The sequence below is a fragment of the Schistocerca cancellata genome, chromosome 5 (genome assembly GCF_023864275.1).
Source record: "Schistocerca cancellata isolate TAMUIC-IGC-003103 chromosome 5, iqSchCanc2.1, whole genome shotgun sequence".
Classification (NCBI taxonomy): domain Eukaryota; kingdom Metazoa; phylum Arthropoda; class Insecta; order Orthoptera; family Acrididae; genus Schistocerca; species Schistocerca cancellata.
This window is the reverse complement of record NC_064630.1, coordinates 619663728-619683024: the sequence shown is the minus strand read 5'-3', so window position 1 is coordinate 619683024 and position 19297 is coordinate 619663728. Positions and strand designations below refer to the sequence as shown.

General features: G+C 38.4%; 1 protein-coding gene across 2 annotated transcripts in view; it reads left to right on the top strand.

The window, feature by feature from the left end:
- The window catches only part of LOC126187631 (protein cycle), a 948550-nt gene that overhangs the window by 907300 nt on the left and 21953 nt on the right, over window positions 1-19297 (top strand). For both annotated transcript variants that reach the window (XM_049928830.1, XM_049928829.1), the window contains 5 exons: window positions 122-374; window positions 1480-1618; window positions 5489-5607; window positions 15798-15883; window positions 16052-16212. In XM_049928830.1, coding sequence (XP_049784787.1) covers window positions 122-374; window positions 1480-1618; window positions 5489-5607; window positions 15798-15883; window positions 16052-16212 — 758 coding nt within the window. The remainder of the gene's footprint in view (window positions 1-121; window positions 375-1479; window positions 1619-5488; window positions 5608-15797; window positions 15884-16051; window positions 16213-19297) is intronic.

The window sequence follows — 19297 nt, the reverse complement described above, 5'->3', positions numbered from 1 at the left end:
CCTCTCTTATGTGTACTACAGTGCACTGGACACGAAGTCGTGCGCATGGTTGAAAGGTATTCTATTTCAGCGTGAAATACATCACATGAATGGAACTGAAATACTGGTATTTTTCTTACAGATCGAAAATACTGTGTGATACAATGTACTGGATATCTCAAATCTTGGGCCCCTGCTAAAATAGGCCTTGAGGAACAGGAAAGTGAAGGGGAAGGTGATGCCTGCAATCTCTCCTGCCTTGTTGCTGTCGGTCGTGTCCAGCCACAAGTGACACAACGCCCACCACTGACAGGAATGAGACGACCCAATGTTCGAACAATACAGTTCATATCAAGGCATGCTCTTGATGGCAAATTCCTTTTTGTCGACCAAAGGTAATGCGGCTCAAAAAATAAGAATCAAGTAATAGCCACAGTATCTTGTTGTATTGATGGGTTGAAAAACGTATCACACTAACATAGGTCATTTTTCTCTCGTTGGCAGTGTACTTTATACACACACGTATTTACCATGCTTGAAATTCATGTGAGAAGTTTCCGAAATTTGGATCATGTGTATGTTACCTGTGTATTCAGCATCCAATTTAAATTACCGTGTTATTACAAAAATTATAAGTTCAAACATGTTTTGAATGCAACTGTCAACAGCTGTTAAGTATGTTATGAAATGTATGACACACAGATGCGTAAGTTATTATTACCACTGGTTTTGGTAGTGATAATTAAAAAACTTACAGGCAACTGTGGGTCATTGCATTTCATAAAACTATGATGACTCCAGTTAAGGACTTTCATATGTACTACCTCACACTTCAAAATTTAACAGAAACAAGTGGAAACTGACTAGGACATTAGGCAGTGTTACTGAAATTTGAAAATATTTGAGTTTTTAGCTATTGACAGTAGAAAATATCTACAAAGCAGTCCAGTTTCTGTGCTATGAAAATTATAAAATTAGTTTGGTATATAAAATTTATTTTTATAAATACATACTCATATGTTTGATGCACTCATAGTTTCAGTGAAAATCTGTGCACAAAGTTAATTACTTATTCATCTGTGATAATGAATACAAGCTGAAGCAATGAATTAAAATTTGTACTGAGTTCAGGATTCAAATCTGGATCACGCTCACTAGGCAAATGTGCTAACCACTGCGCCGCCCTGGCACTGCGGCTAACACAGCTGCACAGATTACCCTAGTATATCTCCCTCCCTAACACAAACTTCAATTAATGTTCAGAAGGGAGGGAGATGAACTAGGGTAATATATGCAGTTGTGTTAGCTGCATTGCCATGAAGGCACAGTGGTTAGTGCATCTGCTTAGTATGCTGGAGGCCTGGATTCGAATCCCGGCCTTGGAACAAATTTTAATTCATTGCTTTGCTCTGTATTCTTTATCATAGATAAAGTTGGGCCTTCATAAGTTTCTGGAACATATAATTTATCTGATTAATTAGTCATATCTGTTTTCCGCAGGGCTACCTTGGTACTTGGTTTCCTGCCTCAGGAGCTGCATGGTACGAGCATGTATGAGTACTACCATCATGAAGACATTGCACATCTTGCTGAATCACATAAAATAGCTTTGCAGGGTCCAGAAAAAGTGACAACTCAGGTCTGTAATGGATTTAAATGGATTCTTTGCTTGATTTCAGAGTGTACTTGTAAGGCAACTCTTTAATTCCATAAGGTAATTGTTCCACTGATAATAGTTGGTTTCATTATTTCTACAACTGAATATGTTTTACTCTTTTGATGCTTTCTGAAGAGTGAACTGTGAAGAAATTCTAGTTTGTTTGGTGCAGAATAACACAAAAAGGAAAACAAAATCTGACAAGAGGAAGTGACATAACTTGTTCTAAGGAGGACACTGCCTACACTGTGCAAATGAACTGATTTAATGCATTATTTCACAAGTTATCAAGCAAAAATTTGAGACAGGATAAAAAAAGAGTGAGTGGAAAAACTATGCAAGCAACAGCTGAACGGGCCTGCATCAAGGATTAACATTCAAGAATATAGGCTTCCCTGAACCATTTTGCACTGATTTAACCCTAGGACACCCAAGCCTTTTTTTCTAACTTGGATGCCTGGGGGGGGGGGGGGGGAGGGGGTGTTAAGCGAGCCCACAGGTTTACTGACGAAAAATTACAACTTTCGAAATGGTTTATGTATTTTAACTAAGGCATCGGTTTATAAACGCTGTTAATTGTTATAAATATTGGACTGAGGGAATAAAAAATTGACATATTACAATACAAAATACAGATGTGTTCATATACAATAGACTACTCTGAGTCCTCAACTTCAAGGCAAGAGACACACTTCACAACTTTTTTTCTGAATGTGTGTTACACACTTATTTATGACACTGTCCACAATACTGTTTTGGTTTACTTAGATTGTGTTATTTCTGCTTCTTTGTTTTAGCTTCTCTTATTCATTCCATCTTGGATGTTGCTGGATGAATATGGTGTTTGCATTGATAGCACAAATGTCGATGAGAGAGTAAAATACAGATAGAGGCCATCTCTTTGTTCCCCTCTTGCAGGTGTACATACACACCATTTGATCAATGGTATCAATTCCACCTTTAGTGGAATTATAATATGCATTTATCTCAGTTTTATTCTTCTCTCCACCAACAGTGCCTTTATCTTGGTGCATTGTTGACAACATCAGTAAGTTTTTACTTGGTTTCGTTTTTGCTATGTAGGACACCAAAGTTACTGGAGGCCTACCTGTTGATGGGTCTGTGAACAAGAACATTGATGCATATAGCTCTCAATTTGACATGTTCTTCATTATGTCTGGAATATGCTTCCTGTTTGACTGGAGAGTTCCTACTGTAGTAACTTTGTAGTCTTGGTATAACTCTTCCGCCCAAATCCACCGATGTGTAGTATTGGTCTGTTGTAATATTTTGACCAGTATTTTTCACAGGTGCTACCAGACATTTGATGACAGCTGCTGAACCCTGTTCTTCTTTCGACAAATTCTGAACATTACCTGCATAGGGTTCCATATTCAAGATGTATCTGTCAACTGCATCGGACATCATGCGTATAAGGATGCCATACTTGCCCGGTTTATCCTTCATAAATACTTTGAAGGGGCAGTGCCCTCTAAACAAGCTGAGCATCTCATCAATGGTGAGGTGGACCCCTGGTTTATACAGTAGTGGGAACCTATCATTCACTTTGTTGAAAACATCACAGATTGCTGTGAACTTGTCTGCTTCCCTTCTTAGCTGGTGGGTACTTTTGTCATTAAAACTTATGATTGCAGTAAGTTCCTTGAAATGTTCTCTTGCCATAATACCCTTGTAAACTGGCCGACCCATTTGGTCTGACCAAAGATTGTGTACACTGACAGAACTGTCCTTATTTGCCCCCATAAGTATCAGGATTCCTATAAAGGCATACAATTCTTTCTCATTAGTCAAAGTAACATTTTGCCTAACTGCCTCTTCATTTGAATGTTTTACTATAACATCCATGATGTCAGGCGTAAGAAGTAACTTCAAGGCTTCTCCAGGTGAATGGCAAACACCAGCTGAAGTTACTCCTGCCTGCTCTCTTACTATATTAGCAACAGATCTCCAAGGAATTCTAGGCTGTGTGGTTATGGACCTTCTTCCAGACTTTGCCACAATAACATCCTGATGATCACTGCCTGAAGCTGCGCTATCTTCATCTTCTCTAACATCCACATCACTTTCCCGATGTAAATCATACTCCATAACACCATCCTCATATTCACTTTCACTCCCCGAGTCAGAATCTTCATCTAAAATTTCTTTCAGAACTCTTTCTAAAGATGAGTCATATATTCTTTTAGTCATTTCTAAGTCTGGGTGTGAACAGTAGGGAACTGCACTAACTCAATGCAAGTTTACAAGATAAATAACAGCTGACTGACATCAACAGCCGGCCGCGGTGGCCGTGCGGTTCTGGCGCTGCAGTCCGGAACCGCGGGACTGCTACGGTCGCAGGTTCGAATCCTGCCTCGGGCATGGGTGTGTGTGATGTCCTTAAGTTAGTTAGGTTTAAGTAGTTCTAAGTTCTAGGGGACTTATGACCTAAGATGTTGAGTCCCATAGTGCTCAGAGCCATTTGAACCATTTTTTGACATCAACAATCACTTCCTCTGAAAGTAAACCAATTGTTGTGAATATCAAGAATACCAACCAACAAGAAACTAACTTGCATTGTTGTAGAGATGAGAAATACGAAATCCTACTAAGGGAAATTTTCTATGGAAGCCTAAGGGGCGGGGGGGGGGGGGGGGGTAGTTTGTTGGACCCATAATAAGTTTATTTATTTTTACTTTCAAAGCAGGAATTTTCTATAAAATGTATTGACACTAACGTTTCATAAAATAGCCAACAAACAATAACTCAAAGGGAATTTGTAGTATGAAAGGTACTTGGGCAAAAGCAGGGGACAAAAAAAATTGTGGGTTCAACGAACAACCCCCCTCCCCTTAGGCTTCCTTGGGTTAAGAAAAGTTCTTCTGCACTGGATGGCCATGATTTACGTATATCTGGAGTTTGCAGGAGGACCTAAAAGTATGCGGAGGCATGACTATAAATAGGTGTTGTAAGTCTGCTTCTTCATAAATATAGGTTTTATTAAGCACAACTTATTATCAGATGATCTCAGATAGTAGTAGTTCTTGACTCTTCTGGAAATACACAGAGAAAAAGACTTTTGAAGGTGAATACCTTGTGGTAAATACAGCACTATGAATGTTTCGTGGATAACTCATATGTCAGTGCTGGAAAACACTGTTTGTAGTTTTGACTTGGACATACTTGGATAAAACTATGCTTCTGGTGCACCCAAATGCCATCAGTTTGTTTAATGGAAACATAATATTTGGTTGAATGGAGAGCTATGTCAGTCTCATATTAGGCAGACAGGCAAATCTGTGGGCTAACCAAATGTCATCCGTAGGTAAAACTAACTGCAAATTTTGCAGTCCAGGAGAGAACCACATAATACAGGGTTTCATCAAATGATACACCGGAGAGCTAGCTGTAAACATCGGCTAGTTGACAAGTGAGAGCATGGTGATCCATGTCAGCTCTTAAATATTAATCCATGTAACCAGGCTGTGCTAGACATATCCTTCCACACCTCTCCTAGAGACCTTTCCATATGTACGTATAGTTATAACGAGTGACCCATTGATACGTCTGGTGGGATTACAAAAAAAGTGAAGATAATGTGACCTTTTGGTTCCTTTTGTCACCAATCTATTGTCTCTATTAAGCTTCACTTCTTTCTAACTATGATTATTGTACACCATTGTTCCTACATCAAGTATTTCAAGTGTCATTTCTCACTGAGTGTTGAAGCAGTACTTCAAAGAACTGATACGGGACTGGTGCCAGTAAATTTGCAATGCAAGTATCTTTTATCAAATGTATTTTAAACTAAAAACACAATTAAAATTGATTAACTTTTATTTTTATTTTCAGGTATACCGATTTAAAAGCAAAGAGGGATCATTTATAAAACTTCAAAGTGAATGGAAATCCTTTAAAAATCCATGGACTAAAGATGTGGAGTACTTGGTTGCAAAGAACTCGGTCATACTGTAAGTTAGAGAGATTTCCTATTAATTTATTTTTATTTACTGTAATTGGAAGAGTTTTGATTATTATAGATGTTCGAAAAGAACTAAAATAAAGGGCTTTGTACCAGAAGTGAAAGAGAGAGATAAATGAAACAAAAGGTTAAACTCAAATAATTTTGGGACTGAAAATGAGACCATGACAACAAATAATAATAATAATAATAATAATAATAATAATAATAATAAAAGGGCTGCTAAGGTGAGGTAGTTGCAGTCAAACAAAGGCAGTTTTCATTATTCATTTTCTTCACATCTTGCTGCAGGTATTTTGAACCAGTGCCCTGTATGATTTCCGATTTTATCCATGGTTATCCCTATTCCCTACAACCAGTTACTTTCTTTTAGTGGATGTAGACGCCTCTGGTTTTGGAAGTGGGTTTCCTGTCCACTTCCATATGTGTATACCCTGCTGGTGCAGTCCAGTGTGTAGAAGTTTTTCAAAATACACTGAGATGAGCAAATTTACATACTAAAGAAAAGATACGAGAATGTAAAAAAATGATCATACTATCTTTAGAGGAAGAATGATCACTTAAATCATTGTGATCATTATAAGACACCCCTTCTTGAGAGTGTTACTTTGCATATAACAACTTCTGATGTCAGCAATATAAATCAAATTACCTTCTGGAGTATACATTTGACAGTCTCTGAAATGGCATTTTATATTGTTGATTGAATGATACAGGTAAGTCATTGTCTATATAGAAATTTGTTGCTTCGGAAACATTTGTTTATAGATTAGATATTATTATGAATATAGATTGAGCCTCTTTGTGATGGGCATAGATGATTGGACATATTTCTAACAGAGGTTCCCATGAAGATCATTTCTGGTTGGCATTCACTTTTGGAAATGAGGTACCTACAATGGTTTACAAAACTTATATTAAGGGTGGCAGAGTTGTCACTTGCGATACACTCTCGGCACAAGACTATTGCATTCACTTTTTATAAAAAATAATGCAAAGTTTCTGTATGAGTGGGCTGTAGTTTAACAATATATAATTAAAATGCTGTAAGCAATGTATCAAAACTGCATTGTAATGCATAAAAGTACACACGTAAATTACCTCAATTAAAATAGCTTTGTGACTAACATTTAAGTAAGTTAAGTTGCCAGTTATAGTTTTTTCTTCATGTCGCATGCTCAATGTATTGCCTGTTTAGTTGGTATGTGCAAATGTTGTTGTTGTTGTGGTCTTCAGTCCTGAGACTGGTTTGATGTAGCTCTCCATGCTACTTTATCCTGTGAAAGCAGCTTCGTCTCCCAGTATGTACTGCAGCCTACATCCTTCTGAATCTACTTAGTGTATTCATCCCTTGGTCTCCCTCTATGATTTTTACCCTCCACACTGCCCTCCAGTATTAAATTGGTGATCCCTTGATGCCTCAGAACATGTCCCACCAACCGATCCCTTCTTCTAGTCAAGTTGTGACACAAACTCCTCTTCTCCCCAGTTCTATTCAATACCTCCTCATTAGTTATGTGATGAACCCATCTAATCTTCAGCATTCTTCTGTAGCACCACATTTCGAAAGCTTCTATTCTCTTCTTCTCTGAACTATTTATTGTTCATGTTTCACTTCCATACATGGCTACACTCCATACAAATACTTTCAGAAACGACTTCCTGACACTTAAATGTATACTCGATGTTAACAAATTTGTTTTCTTCAGAAATGCTTTTCTTGCCATTGCCAGTCTACATGTTATATCCTCTCTATTTCGACCATCATCAGTTATTTTGCTCCCCAAATAGCAAAATTCCTTTACTACATAAGTCCCTCATTCCCTAATCTAATTCCCTCAGCATCACCCGAGTTAACTCAACTACATTCCATTATCCTTGTTTTGCTTTTGTTGATATTCATCTTATATCCTCCTTTCAAGACACTGTCCATTCCGTTTAGCTGCTCTTCCAAGTCCTTTGCTGTCTCTGACAGAATTGCAATGTCATTGGCGAACCTTAAAGTCTTTATTTCTTCTCCATGGATTTTAATACCTACTCCGAATTTTTCTTTTGTTTCCTTTATTGCTTGCTCAATATACAGATTGAATAACATCGGGGGAGAGGCTACAACCCTGTCTCGCTCCTTTCCCAACCACTGCTTCCCTTTCATGTCCCTCGACTCTTATAACTGCAATCTGGTTTCTGTACAAATTGTAAATAGCCTTTCACTCCCTGTATTTTACCCCTGCCACCTTCAAAATTTGAAAGAGAGTATTCCAGTCAACATTGTCAAAAGCTTTTTATAAGTTTACAAATGCTAGAAATGTAAGTTTGCCTTTTCTTAATCTAGCTTCTAAGATAAGTCATAGGGTCAGTATTGCCTCACGTGTTCCAATACTTCTACAGAATCCAAACTGATCTTCCCTGAGGTCAGATTCTACCAGTTTTTCCATTTGTCTGTACAGAATTCACATTAGTATTTTGCAGCCGTGACTTATTAAACTGATAGTTTGGTAATTTTCACATCTGTCAACACCTACTTTCTTTGGGATTGGAATTATTATATTCTTCTTGAAGTCTGAGGGTATTTCGCCTGTCTCATACATTTTGCTCACCAGATGGTAGAGTTTTGTCAGGACTGGCTCTCCCAAGGCTGTCAGTAGTTCTAATGGAATGTTGTCTAGTCTCGCGGCCTTGTTTCAACTTAGGTCTTCAGTGCTCTGTCAAACTCTTCACACAGTATCATATCTCCCATTTCATCTTCATATACATCCTCTTCCATTTCCATAATATTGTCTTCAAGTACATCGCCCTTGTATAGACCCTCTCTATACTCCTTCCACCTTTCTGCTTTCCCTTCTTTGCTTAGAACTGGGTTTCCATCTGAGCTCTTGATATTCATACAAGTAGTTCTCTTTTCTCCAAAGGTCTCTTTAATTTTCCTGTAGGCAGTATCTATCTTATCCCTAGTGAGATAAGCCTCTACATCCTTACATTTGTCCTCTAGCCATCTCTGCTTAGCCATTTTACACTTCCTGTCGATATCATTTTTGAGACTTTGTATTCCTTTTTGCCTGCTTCATTTACTGCATTTTTATATTTTCTCCTTTCATCAGTTAAATTCAATACTTCTTCTGTCACCCAAGGATTTCTACTAGCCCTCGTCTTTTTGCCTACTTGATCCTCTGCTGCCTTCACTACTTCATCCCTCAAATCTACCCATTCTTCTTCTACTGTATTTGTTTCCCCCATTCTTGTCAATTGTTCCCTTACACTCTCCCTGAAACTCTGTACAGACTCTGGTTTAGTCAGTTTATCCAGGTCCCATCTACTCTGTCTAACCATTATATAATCTGTCAGTATCTCCAGGCTTCTTCCATGTATACAACCTTCTTTTATGATTCTTGAACCAAGTGTTACCGTATTTACTCGAATCTAAACCGCACTCGAATCTAAGCCGCACCTGAAAAATGAGACTCGAAATAAAGGAAAAAAAAAAAAAAAAAAAAAAAAAAATCCCGAATCTAAGCCGCACCTGAAATTTGAGACTCGAAATTAAAAGGGAGAGAAAAGTTTTAGGCCGCACCTCCAAATCGAAACAAAGGTAGTCTATTGTAATATGAGACACAATTTAGGTCGAATGAATGACGATACAGCTACAGTAGTTTGGTTCGAGTCGTAAGCTTAGCAGTTAAGCCATACCAGGCAGCCATTGCTATGCGTCAGGCGCTCTGTCCATATTTATACGGGTACCCTTCCTCTTTCATGTGCTTCGTCTGGTTTGAATCGATTGCTTATTTTGCTTTGATCTGATAAGTGCTGTCTTCTTTGTTATAGGTGTTTACGACACTCTAAGCTGAAAATGCATTACTGTACTGTGTCATGCATTGTTTGTCGCATTCTAATATTGAGTGTTTACAGCCTGTTGCCGCTCGCGGCATGGCTTGCTTTTGTGCACGCTACCGCCGCTTACAATTAAAAAAAAAGAGAGAGAGGAATCTTCTCACTAGCGAAACAATGACAAGAGACTGCTATTTGCTGTTACTTACACTGCTGCTTTCTTTGATAATGATCAACAAGAACCAAATAATAGACTGCGTATGATAGAACATGGTCTGAACGAGAGTTAGGCGAAAATTTTCCTCTGTTTGAAAATCTTTGCGGCCGCTTCTTTAGTACATCAAATTCTGCACAGAAATTAGTCATCATCTTAGATTTAAAAATCTAGTCAGTTGCCGTGCTTCGTTTCTGACTGTATCGCTATTAGGCATAAGAATAATACGAATATAAACATGACACGATACGTATATTCTTCCGCGTTTGCTGTTGTCTCACTCTAGTTTCGTAGTTTATTAGGCTGACAGGATTTAAATGAGATAGCAGCAAACATGAAAGAATACATGAAAAAATGTTTATATTCGTATTATTCTTATGGTGAAGAGAATACTGCATGTGATTCACATTTCATCAGGTTCCTATTAGCAACCATCTCTTCTCACAGGTAGGAAAAAATTCAGAACGTAGAGTTGGCCATATTGACAAACATCCCAAACAGTCTCGCCATTCGGATTTTCGTAGTACATTGAAATTCCGCTACATTCAAAGATGAACAATACGGAATTTGTATTTACTTCGTTGGATAATGTACGAAAATGCAGTGGTCGAAACTCGGGGTGGAGAAAAAAAAAGCTCGTCCTCCCCCTTTTTTTTTTTAAATTTATTTACTGACGCAGAGGTTTTGGCGCCAGTATTTATCTTTGTGCCTACAAAGCATGCTTGTGTAGCGCTACATATATTCGACGGCAGAAGTTAGTTGTGGCGGCACCTACCAACATTTTTCAGAACTTCCGCTTGCTTTGCACTCGATTCTAAGCCGCAGGCGGTTTTTTGGATTACAAAAACCGGAAAAAAAGTGCGGCTTAGATTCGAGTAAATACGGTAGCTATGATTAACTTATGCTCTGTGCAAAATTTTACAAGGTGGCTTCCTCTTTCATTTCTTCCCCCCAATCCATATTCACCTACTACTTTTCCTTCTCTTCCTTTTCCTACTATCGAATTCCAGTCACCCATGACTATTAAATTTTCGTCTCCCTTCACTATCTCAATAATATCATTTATTTCATCACACATTTCATCAATTTCTTCATCATCTGCAGAGCTAGTTGGCATATAAACTTGTACTACTGTAGCAGGCGTGGGCTTCGTGTCTATCTTGGCCACAATAATGCATTCACTATGCTTTTTGTAGTAGCTTACCCACACTCCTATTTTTTTTATTCATTATTAAACCTACTCCTGCATTGCGCCTATTTGATTTTGTACTGACAACGCTGTATTCACCTGACCAAACGTCTTGTTTCTCCTGCCACTGAACTTCACTAATTCCCACTATATCTAACTTTAACCTATCCATTTCCCTTTTTAAAGTTTCTAACCTACCTGCCCGATTAAGGGATCTGACATTCCACGCTCTGATCCGTAGAACGACAGTTTTCTTTCTCCTGATAACGATGTCCTCTTGTGTAGTCCCCGCCCAAAGATCTGAATGGGGGGCTATTTTACCTCCAGAATATTTTACCCAAGAGGACACCATCATAATTTAACCATACAGTAAAGCTGCATGCCCTCGGGAAAAATTGCAGCTGTAGTTTCCCCCTTGCTTTCAGCCGTTCGCAGTACCAGCATGGCAAGGCTGTTTTGGTTAGTGTTACAAGGCCAGATCAGTCAATCATCCAGAATGTTGCCCCTGCAACTACTGAAAAGGCTGCTGCCCCTCTTCAGGAACCACACATTTGTCTGGCCTCTCAACAGATACCCCTCCGTTGTGGTTGCACCTACGGTGTGGCTATCTGTATCGCTGAGGCTTGCAAGCCTCCCCACCAATGGCAAGGTCTATGGTTCATATGCAAATAGAGGGTAGTAAAGCAAAGCTGCAAAGCTTAACTCCATTTTCAAATGTTCCTTTACATAGGACTGCTGAAAGCAGATATACCACAGACTGAAGGGACAAACCACTCACACAGTGGTTTTGATTTCTTCACACAGTTACCTCAATTTAAGCCTCATTCCACTGGAAAGATGAATAAAGTAAGTGCCAGTATCAGTGTTGTTGGGAAGCAGTTGAAATAATTAAAACTGAACAAAGCTCCAGGGCCCAAGTGGATTTCTATCAGATTCTATAATGAATTTGTGGCTGAGCTAGCCCGCTCTTCTAACTTTAATCTTAGATTCCTGAAGCAAAGCGCCATGCTCAGTGGATGGAAGAAAGCACAGGTCACACGCATTTACAAGAAGGGTAGTAGAAGTGATCCACAAAATTACTACCCAGTAACCTTGACATCAATTTGTTGCAGAATCTTAGAACAAATTCTGAGCCCAAACATAATGAGGTATCTTGAACAAAATGACCTCCTCCATGCCAGTGACATAGAATCCGAAACCACCCATCATGCAAAACCCAACTCACACTTTTTCTCACATGATGTAATGAAAGTTTTGGATCAAGGCAGTCAGGTAGGTGCAGTATTTCTTGATTTCTGAAAATCATTTCTCAGCACATCATCTACACTTACCATCAAAAGTATGATTATATGGTACATTAAGCAAAATTTGTGATTGGATTGATGGTTTTTTGATAAGGCTGATGCAGCAGGTTATTTTGGCTGGAGAGACATTGTCAGATGTAGAAGTAAGTTTGGGTGTACCCCAGCAAAGTGTGTTGGGACCCTTGCTGTTCATGTTGTATATTAATGCCCTTGAGGATAATACTAATAGTAACCTCAGACTTTTTGCAGATTCTGCAGTTATCTATAATCAAGTACTGTCCAAAAGAAGCTGCATAAATATTCTGTCAGATCTCAATAAGCTTTCAAAGTGGTACAAAGATTGACAACTTGCATTAAATGTTCAGAAATGTGAAATTATGTACTTCACAAAAAAGTTAATCACAGCTGGAATTGGCCAACTAATGCAAATACCTAGATGTAACATTTTGTAGGGATATGAATGGAATCGTCACATTGGCTCACTGATGGGTGAAAGAGGTGACAGACTTCAGCTTATTGGCAGAGTACTGGGGAAATGCAATCATTCTACAAAGGAGATTGCTTAAAAATCACTTTTGCAATCCATTCTACAGTAGTACTTACATGTCTGGGACCTATACCAGATAGGATCACAGGGCATACTGAACATAGCACGAGTGGTCGCAGGTTGGTTTGACACTTGGAAGAGTGTCACATGTTGAAGAAACTGAACAGGCAGACTCTTAAAGATAGACATAGACTATCCGGAGAAAGCCTACTTACAAAGTTTCAAGTACCAGCTTTAACTGATGACTCTAGGGATATACTACAACCTCCTATGTATGCTCATGTAGGGTTCATGAGGGCATGATTAGATTAACTAAATCATTCATAGAGCCATTTAAATAATCATTCTTCCTGCAGTCCATATGTGAATGGATTGGGAAGAAACCCTAATAACTAGTACAATGGCACACTTCACAGTGGTTTTCAGACTGTAGATGTAGATGTATATGGCTTTGTCATACGTGGATGGCTGGGAGAAAAACTTTACTACAGGGTTCCCCAAGCCTCAATCTCAGGTTCACTATTCTTCCTTCATATATGTAAATTACAAGCAGAATTAGGTCTTTTAGCAGATGATATTAGTGTTGTAATTAGTCCAAGCATGCAATATACTAAGTTCTCCACTACATGAACAATAAGTATAACGCATGGAAGACAATAGTAGATAGAGCTGAAACTTCAAAATTCTTTGGTATCCACATTGATGAGAATTTAAAGTGGAAAAATCATATTCTAGAACACCTAAAGCAATTTGGTTCAGCCACATTTTCACTTAGAATTATTGTAACTCTTGGAGACAAAAATCAGTAAGCTTACATAGTTTGCATATTTTCATTCAATAATGTCATACGAAATAAGAAAAAAAGTCTTCATAATTCAAAAATGTGCCATGAGGGTAGTATGTGGTGCCCACCTATGATCTTCTTGTAGACATCTGTTTAAGGAGCTGGCATTCTGACTATTGATTCACAGTATATTTACTCCATTATGAAGTTTGTTATAAATAATCTGCTGCAGTTCAAAAGGAACAATGATGTACATAATTACATTACCAGAAGGGGAAATGACATTCATTACTCCGCATTAAGGATATCTTTAGCACAACAGTGGTGGACAGTGGTGCAACAAAAAATTTTGATCACTTACCCAGTGATATAAAATGTCTGACATACAGCAAAGCAAAGTAAAATATGAAAACTAACTGAAAAAGTCTCTTCTTGACAGCTGCTTCTATTCCATAGAAGAATTTTTCTATTATTGTAATGTAGGTTGTGGGTAGGAGTTACTCAGTCACATCTGTATATTAAGGAAAAAAAGCTTAAATGTTCAACACATAGGCATATTTACAAATTAATTTGCAATGTGAATGTAAAATGACTCATTCCATGTCATAACTATTTATTGTGCAAAATGATCAATGGAACATGAAACTCATTAACTAGCTGCACATTGGTATCACTGCCCCCCCCCCCCCTCCGCCTCTCTGCACCATTCTAATCTGTATGTCATAAAGTTATTTCATTTGAGCTATAATTAGGTACAGTTGTGCTCAGTGTTGTTTTGAATACCACAGTACTTTACTAGGCTTGGTCATATTGAAAGTAATATGCACTTACCTTCCTCTGACTTTTGGGCAGTTATAGGCCAACCAGAAACTTGACATTGACATGGACTCTAAACAACAGTGCAGTTTTGCATCTTTCACATTAACAAATCACTGCCCTGTGGTAAAATTCCTGTGAGTGTTAATTATGTAGTAATGAAATATATAAAACAATAGCTGGGTAGTAGATGTCGTATAATATATTTTTTTTTTAAATTTCAAAACATTAAAAGAAAGACACATCTCTTAGTCACATGAAATATAAAGGTTAGGAAAAGATTCTGAATCCTTTTTAGAAGACTGAACAGGCAGAATACATTGGTACACTGTACGCCAACAGCAACACTCCCATGCTAGGAGCATTCACTGTGAACCTAATTTATTAGTGTGCCATTTCCTTGAATGCTCCAATGTTTCCTTTATCGAAATGATTTTCAGCCAACCATTAACATTATCAGGCTATGGTCTGCATCCATATATGGAATACAGTATGATTTACCATCCATTATATCAGCAATAATGTCTTCTATGACTACCAGATTTTCAAAGCCTTCCACATATATTATTATTCTTGGATCCTGTAACATACTCCTCTTGTAATATGGACTTTTACGTCATTACAACAGTGACTGGTATTGTCTTTCCTTCAGTTGTGAGAAGAATAATTCTATCACTTTGTTATTTATATTGACACATTCTTCAATCCATTTTTCAGTTTATTAATTCTTGATTTCAGTTTATTAACTATTGCATTAATAACTATATTTTGCACAGTTCTTCTCCCCTCACTCTAACTGCACTTCCTGTGGTCATACTTTTGTGGCTTTAATGACATTGTTTTCAATGCCTTCTGTATTTCTATACTGTTGACTATTATTGGTACTTCCATTTGCAACAAGTGTTTCCCACCCCAAGGGCAAGAAACTGGCATTGATCCCCTGTTCACTATTTCTCAGTGAGGGAGTCAAATAGAGCCAAATCCACTTATCTCTGTACCATTTCATTATGCACCTTTAACAACATAACCATTTTACTGCTTTCAGTTCACTTTTCCTCAGTCTTTTATATAATAATGAAACTAAAAAAGAAAAAGAAAAAGCGAGAGAGAGAGAGAAATTACAGGAAGTTACCGTGAACACAGAATAGTTTCAATATTTAGGCTGTAGCATGGTATTTTTAGTCAGTCTTTCATCATTACATTTGACCATGTGTTAAACAAGTCTGTTGAATTTTTGAGCTACTTTGTTATTGAACAAATTAGCTGTGTGAAAATCTGGTAATACTAAATGTAGTACTTGAATATAACTGTTTTCTGTTGCATTTATATGTAACTATATTTGGACTACAATCTCATACAGTTTGTGAAGGCACAACACATCTAGCAAATATGTTAAAAAGAAGATGAAGCACACAGTACTTCACATCTATATAGCAATCACTTTATTTAAGTTTTTCTCAGTTGATTATGTATATGATAAATAACACCAGTAAATTATTGCAGGTCTGACATTCGGACTGTTGAAAGCAGTATACCACAGACTGAAGGGACAAACCACTCACATAGTGGTTTTGATTTCTTCACACAATGTAAGTATTAAAACAGTGTTTTTGTGTAATAGATGTTATGCAGTGTAGAGAGGAAGAAATAGAGAAAGAGATACACAAAAAACTCCATCTTCAAAATATATTGAAGTAGTAGTACCAATAAGTTGTCAGTTATACAATCAGAATTCAATGTTGATTGCTTTATTGCAGCAAATGGAAACAGAGAAATGCAACGATTCATTAGTACTCATGTAGAAGCTAGCAAAATTGGTCGTCAGATTGCTGAAGAAGTGCTAGATTCTATGAAACAAGGAGCAGATTCATCACCTGGCAGCAGTCCCTCACCAGATGTTGATCAAACACGGCCATCAGTAAGTGCTCAAGACATTTTATTGGTTACTAGACTTCTGCCCATGGCTTTGCCTGTGTATGTTTTCAACACATATTTTGCACACCCCTCCCTTTCTGTTTCCACCTCTTCCTCCCTCTGTCCATCCACCTCATCTTTCCACCTCTATCTGTCTGTCTCCTCCTGCTCCTGTCATGGTCCATTGCCTCCACCCCCTCTCTGACCGTATCATTCTTCCCCATCTCTCTGTCCATCTCTACCTACCCCTGTTCCTTTTCTGTTGCTCACTAACCTTCTACACCTTCCACCCACCTCATGCATCTCCTCCTCCTCCACTTCCTCTGTCCATTTTCCTCTCCCCCTCTCACTGTCCAGACCATCCTCTACCGATTTCAACATGTGCCCAGTCACACTCATTGGGATATTTAGTCCTTGAAATAAATTTCTGTAAAGCAGGTTGATACTACTACTACGAAGCACCTGCCATGTACGACAGCCTACATGTCAGGACCCAGAAAACTGTTTCTTACCCCTGACATGTAGGCTGCTCTGCAATGGAGGTTGAAGTAGCAGGCTGATACTGTTCCCATACAACATGCCTGTTGTGTAGGGCAGCCTATATGCCAGGGGCAGAAAAACATGTTTTTGCCCATATCTCTGTTCCTATTGGTATTAGGAGATTATAAATCCCACAGCGCTGATACTCAAGATGCATGCTGTTTCTGTGCATAATCTGGCTGAAACTGATCCAAAGGTTTTGAACGAGATTCGAGACATACACACGTGCACTCTCTTTTTTAACAGATAATGAATATCAGGATAACATTGACAAGAAGAAGAGACATGATGATTGGACATGTAGCAAGTTGTCAGGGTATCATGGTACTTAGGGGATCTGTAAAGTGTAAAACTATAGGGGAGGGCAGAGATTGGAGTTTATCCAATAAATAATTGATGATGTTGGGTGCAAGTGCTACTCTGAGATGAAGAGCTTGGCATGAGTAGAATTTGCAATGGACCACATCAAACCTGTATTATGACCGATAAAAAAATAGTAACACATAATCCCAATCAGAACATGAAAATAAATACATAAGACCATAGACACAAAATTCAGCAAGTTATTTATCACTGGTCCTCAAATTTATAGCTTAACTTTTTAGTTGGAAATAGGAGAATCATCTTTGTGTGCACTGATGAATCAACAAAAATTAAAAATTATCTGGAGATAAAACATAGAATAAACTGTTACATTCAATAAACTCAGTTTGTTTTTATACTTTCAAATAAATGCTGTATTTACCTTTTAAGACAATACAGGGTGCAAGGGGAGAAAGCTCACAGTTGCAGGGAGGTTTGAGCTGGAGTTTATTTGTTGAGTTAGCTATTATCAGTAGGGTGGATGGCATAGACAGCTAGAAAAGGAAGTATATCCTTGAAAAAAAAATACATCATGGTTGGACATAGGTTCAGTATTGAATGTGATACCTTTGTAATCATTCTCATCAGTGCTGGGAGTGTGGGGAGAGTAGGACAAGATTGGGAAAACTTAATCACATCCTCTCCCAGGTCTTCTGTTACCTGTCATCCTGCTTGGAAATGAGGTGCACCTATCCAAAATCCTTCCCATTTCCCCCCAAAATCCTTGTCACTTCTCCCAGAGTGTTATTCTTGCTGCCCACCCAACCTATAAAATATTGTGGTCCAACCTTATGCCATGCCCATTTTCAGTCTCTTGCCAGATGGTTTGTATTGGAAGGATAAGTGGATGAGCTGTCCTACACTCTGATTACACCATGTCCTATTCTAGTCCCATTACATCCATATTATAACATATCAGAGGCAGATCCACCTATGAAAATAGTCATGTCATATGCCCACTCTCCTATAATTCCTTATAGCCTTTTATGGAAGCATGGCAACCAAATGCCTATCTGAGTGCTTGGCCACTATCAAACTGTGAACAAGAACAAAGTTGACCATCCAGTGTTAGAACACACCGCTGAGCACAATATGCTCAACTTCATGGCTGTCGCAAACCTGTGTTAAGCCCTCCCTGCCATTACAACGCAATGTTGCTTGAAGCGCACAGATGGGAATTGTCTTTGTAACACATACTTTGATACTGCAGTCCTTCTGACCTTAATCTCAACTAGTGCTGGTGTATCACCCAGCTCCATTACTGTCTCATGTCTACCACCTTACTCCAATAAATTCCATCCACATAGCTACTGTTCATTTAATGGACTCCCTCTTCATCTGTTCTTTTTCTCTTCTCCCCCCCCCCTACCCCCACCCACCCCATAACTCACCTTCCTCTTAACATGCTCCTCCATGGCATTGTATGCCATATGCAGATTCCCTTGCCTGCATCAGTGCATTAGGACGGGCTCACCAGTGCAACACTCCAGTCCCGTTTTATTGCTACTTCTTCTACCTAGCTATCAGCCCCACTTCCCTCCATCTCTCACTTTCCTTCCCCTTCTTGCTTCTCTCACCAACTACATCCAACATAAAGTCTAACCCAGTCAGAACAAAGACACAAGCCACAGTAGCCAGTAGAGAGAATATGGTCTTGTCTGTGTTAGTGTTTTTGTCAGCTTTGAAGAAGGACATTGTCCAAAAACTCTGTAAATTTCAGTCTTTTTGTATGATTATTGACCAATGAATGATTCAAACGATGTGTTTTATGTAGTGTCACTGATTTTTGTTGCAGTCTAATAGCTGTGAGTGGTTAAAGAGTGAGGGGGCTTGTATGGAGGTGACAAATTGTTTGACAGATAATTGTACACACAGATGAGAGATGGACGTAACTAACTTGGACAGCTTTCTCAGATAGTGTTGAAAATGTTGATCCAATTGTTGCAGTGCAAGAGTTTTTATCTCAGAGGCAAATAGTGTGAAAGGAATAGGTTAATACAGTTTCACAGACTACACAACAAACTAGGTTCCTGGTTCATTCAACCAAATGTAAGATATACCTGTAAAATATTCTTGCACTCTATAACATACAAATGATTGCTACAGCTCTTTAGACTAATTTACAGACCATTTAGTTCATATTGTAATGCTGTGCATGTTTGTTGCACTTACCAGACACGTTCAGA